A 3,723-nucleotide genomic window follows, 5' to 3' on the forward strand; every position below is an offset into this window, starting at 1 on the left:
ATAGGAGAATACCATCAACTCCAAAAAATAGACAGAGTAAATAGGCACAACACAATTGGACCTGCCGGTTAGAATGCTCACAAAAAATTAAACAGGGTAAATTATGGCAACATTTCTACTAAATAGGGTAAAATGGATGTCCTACTAAATGGGGTAATTAGTGTCAAAAATGTCAAAATAGGGGGTAAAAACCGGAATTTACTCTTTTCAAAAAGGATTAAATCGTGCATCATTTTGTGCTAAAATTACCGAAAATGATCAAAACAACGATTTTTGCCGCTGGAAAGGTTCCAGTGACCTCTTATTTTTTCCAAGTGACCATTGTTGATACATCTCATCTGGCACAACAAAAACCACAATTTGCTGCAGTCTCTCTCGTAGCTAGCTAGTCGTGTTAGCTTTGCCATGGCGGCCATCATCATCCTGCTCCTCATCCTACTCAGTGCACCGTCTCTGTATCTCGTGGCCGCCGACGACTTCTGCGACAACGTCAAGGCCGTGGCAGCCATCCTCTCCAAGAACGCCTCCGCTTCCCCGGTGCACTTCGCCAGCGCCACCTACGGCCAAGCCCCCGACGTGGTCTCCGCGCTCGCGCTCTGCGGCGGCGACATCCTCGACGGCTCCGCCTGTGCCGGCTGCATCACCAGCTGGTTCGACAAGCAGGCGGTCAACCTGACGCAGTGCGCCAGGGCCGGCTCCAACTACCGGGACTGCATCATCGCCTACGGCGGCGCCGCCGACAACATCCTCGGGGCGCCCTCCAACGCCACGGGAGGGCGCGGCGACAACACGCCGCCTTTCGAGGACTGGAGCATCAGGAACGTCTCCGTCTCGGGCGGCGCCGGCGCCGTCCCTCTCGTCGTCGGCCTCACCCGCGAGCTGCTGGTGGCGACTGCGGAGAAGGCGGCAGTCACGGCTCCGAGCAGGTATGCCACCGGCGTCATGGACTTTCAGAGCGTGACGACCTACCCGAGGGTGTACTCGCAGGCGCGGTGCACGCCGGACCTGCCCGCCGACGAGTGCTCGGCGTGCCTGCGCCGTCTCCTCGGCATGGTCAACTCCACCATGTCCCTGCGCATGGGTGGGCAGATGGGTGTCACGCGGTGTTATTTCAGGTACGACGCGTTTCAGTTCTACTCTGGCCAACCACTGCTAAGTCTGCCGGCGCCGGCGCCGGCGGCAGCTCCGACTCCGAACAAAAGCAGGAGTAAGTCGTCGGAGTAGCAAATAAATAAAACACAGTGACTAAGCAGAGGCCCTTCGTCGCTACAGTAATTAACATTATTGTTTACATTGTTGATGTCAATCAGGGAGCATGTTATGGGTAATTCCCGTAGTTGTAGTTCCTCTAACTGCAGCTGCATTTCTCCTCTTCATCTGTTACTATCGTCGGAGAAAAGGTATACGTATAGGCTAATTATTTATTTAGTGGAGTGGTGATTAATTAGTGGTAATTAATAATGATACCGAGTATGTTATTTAATGCTAATGATGTTGCTCGAGCTAGGATCAAGATATGCAAGGAGGAAGATGCAAGAGAAAAACTCGGAGTTCTCTTTCTTTGACTTTGCAGAGCTAGTGGATGCTACAAGTAATTTCTCAGAGGAAAACAAACTTGGAGAAGGTGGCTTTGGCACTGTCTACAAGGTAATCTTATTAGTAGGATTTTCATCTTTTATATCTGCTGGCCTATCTACATACAGCATATATTTATTGCTGATAAAATGGGAGAGGGGTCTAACATTTGAATAGGAAATTCTTCCCAGGGCCAGCTTCCAGACGGGTTGGAGATAGCGGTCAAGAGACTTGATTCACTTTCACGACAGGGTTTCATAGAGTTCCAAAATGAACTCCAGCTCATAGCCAAACTCCAGCACATAAATTTGGTTAGGCTCTTGGGATGCTGCTCTCAAGAGGAGGAGAAAATATTGGTCTATGAATACTTGCCCAACAAAAGCCTGGATCACTTCATCTTTGGTATGCATTTACGTATCTTACTTTACTTTAATAATTATCCCTTCGATGCTCGATCAAAATGGCTAAAATATATCCAAATACAACTTATTTTCATTTGTCTAGGTGTCTTTATCCTAGTCTGTTATACTAATAGTAATATCTAATTGTTGCATGTGTAGATGAGGATAAAAGAGCTTTACTGGATTGGTCAAAATTTGTTGCAATAATTGAGGGAATAGCGCATGGACTTCTTTACCTGCATAAGCACTCCCGGTTGCTTGTTATACATCGAGACCTTAAACCAAGCAATATTCTCCTGGACAGCGAAATGAATCCAAAAATATCAGATTTCGGGTTAGCAAAAATATTCAGCTCAACTGACACCGAAGCAAACACCACAAGAAGAGTGGTTGGCACATAGTAAGTTTCTCACATAAAAAAATCCAATCGCGATTATACATATTACAATTTAACTAGAAAAAAAGTAGTCTTAACTTGTATCATATGCCATTTTAGTGGCTACATGGCCCCTGAGTATGCTTCAAAAGGCATCTTCTCTATTAAATCCGATGTCTTCAGCTTCGGTGTAATCATTTTGGAGATCCTTAGTGGAAAACAGAATTCTGGTCAGCAACAATGTGGAGATTTCATCAATCTGCTTGGACATGTGAGCATATAACTTAAGCTTGTAAAATTGTACCTTTTTTTTGCTTGTAAAATTGTACTGTTCACTAACCTAATTTGTGTAATGGAGTTGCAAACAGGCATGGCAATTATGGGAAGATGGAAAGTGGTTTGATCTCGTCGATTCATCATTTGTTCCGCACAGTCACTCGGCAAAGATGATGAGGTGCATTAACGTAGCATTGTTGTGTGTACAAGAGAATGCAGTTGAACGACCAACCATGGGAGATGTTGTTTCAATGCTAGGCAGTGAGACTATGATCTTGGATGAGCCTAAGCAGCCAGCATATATCAACGTAAGAGTGGGAAATGAACAAGCGTCCACTGCTCCGGAGTCAGATAGTATTAGTGATATGACCTTATCTGTCACAACTCCGAGATAGTCTTTTTTCTTCATGTTATGATTTTTATTGACATGTTGTAGTATTCACAAAACTTAGATGTTGTATAATCCATACGTTTAAGTGTTGTCTCAAATGTGAAATCTAGATGAAAAGCTGTAAATAGTATAACTCGTGTCAAATGTAAAATTTAGAGGTAAAAAATAGTAGGATTCACTCTACAATTAAATGAGGACAAACCATCAAATTCCCCAAAATTATGCTAACCCATTCACCAAGATCACACGACATAGTGACCACGAACCGGTGGGCGCATGTCCTTCCCAGGTGTGGCGGCAACTCCCTACTCTACTGACGGTGGCAAAAGCATGCATACTCCACTCGACATGACTGCAACTCCCATCGAGACAAGCCACGATGACAGCGCCCGCCATAGCAAGCAGCAATGCCATCTCCATGCTCGACGAGTGGACGTCCACGTCTCGATCCACCCGGGGTACATCATTTTTCTCTGGAGCAACATGCCACATCCTTCGCCCGACGCGCTTCAGCTGGCCTTCGATCTCCTCTAAGATGGCCACGTCAATTCCAACCTCCAATCTTTACATCCTCCCCAAGAAAAGCCCATGCGATTAGGTTCCCTCCTCCCATCGGCACTGTCATCGATCCGTCCCATCTGCGATGGCCTTTGGGCCATTGAGGTGCAGAGGACACCCCACCCCCACCTCGTTCCGCCTGTGGG

At 46.5% G+C, this 3,723-nt stretch overlaps 1 protein-coding gene across 2 annotated transcripts; it reads left to right on the forward strand.

The window, feature by feature from the left end:
- The first annotated feature begins 344 nt into the window (after window positions 1-344).
- On the forward strand, window positions 345-3,117 carry LOC123117847 (cysteine-rich receptor-like protein kinase 10). 2 transcript variants are annotated; one of them, XM_044538516.1, is made up of 7 exons: window positions 345-1,207; window positions 1,311-1,400; window positions 1,508-1,647; window positions 1,767-1,977; window positions 2,136-2,376; window positions 2,473-2,623; window positions 2,721-3,117. In XM_044538516.1, the coding sequence occupies exons 1-7, from the start codon at window positions 406-408 to the stop codon at window positions 3,021-3,023; spliced, it is 1,938 nt and encodes a 645-aa protein (XP_044394451.1). In that variant the 5' UTR covers window positions 345-405; the 3' UTR covers window positions 3,024-3,117. The 2 variants fall into 2 exon arrangements, with proteins under 2 accessions (XP_044394451.1, XP_044394452.1); XM_044538517.1 differs by having other exon boundaries at window positions 2,711-2,995.
- Window positions 3,118-3,723: the final 606 nt, after the last annotated feature.

Source organism: Triticum aestivum, chromosome 5B (genome assembly GCF_018294505.1).
Source record: "Triticum aestivum cultivar Chinese Spring chromosome 5B, IWGSC CS RefSeq v2.1, whole genome shotgun sequence".
Taxonomy (NCBI): Eukaryota; Viridiplantae; Streptophyta; class Magnoliopsida; order Poales; family Poaceae; genus Triticum; species Triticum aestivum.

What these genes read in the sequence shown, in the direction of transcription:
- LOC123117847 (XM_044538516.1), top strand. Translation starts at nt 406, where the DNA reads ATGGCGGCCATCATCATCCTGCTCCTCATCCTACTCAGTGCACCGTCT. An exon ending in GACTCCGAACAAAAGCAGGA is followed by an intron (nt 1,208 to 1,310) that starts GTAAGTCGTCGG and finishes GATGTCAATCAG; the next exon opens with GGAGCATGTTATGGGTAATT. An exon ending in GCTTTGGCACTGTCTACAAG is followed by an intron (nt 1,648 to 1,766) that starts GTAATCTTATTA and finishes AATTCTTCCCAG; the next exon opens with GGCCAGCTTCCAGACGGGTT.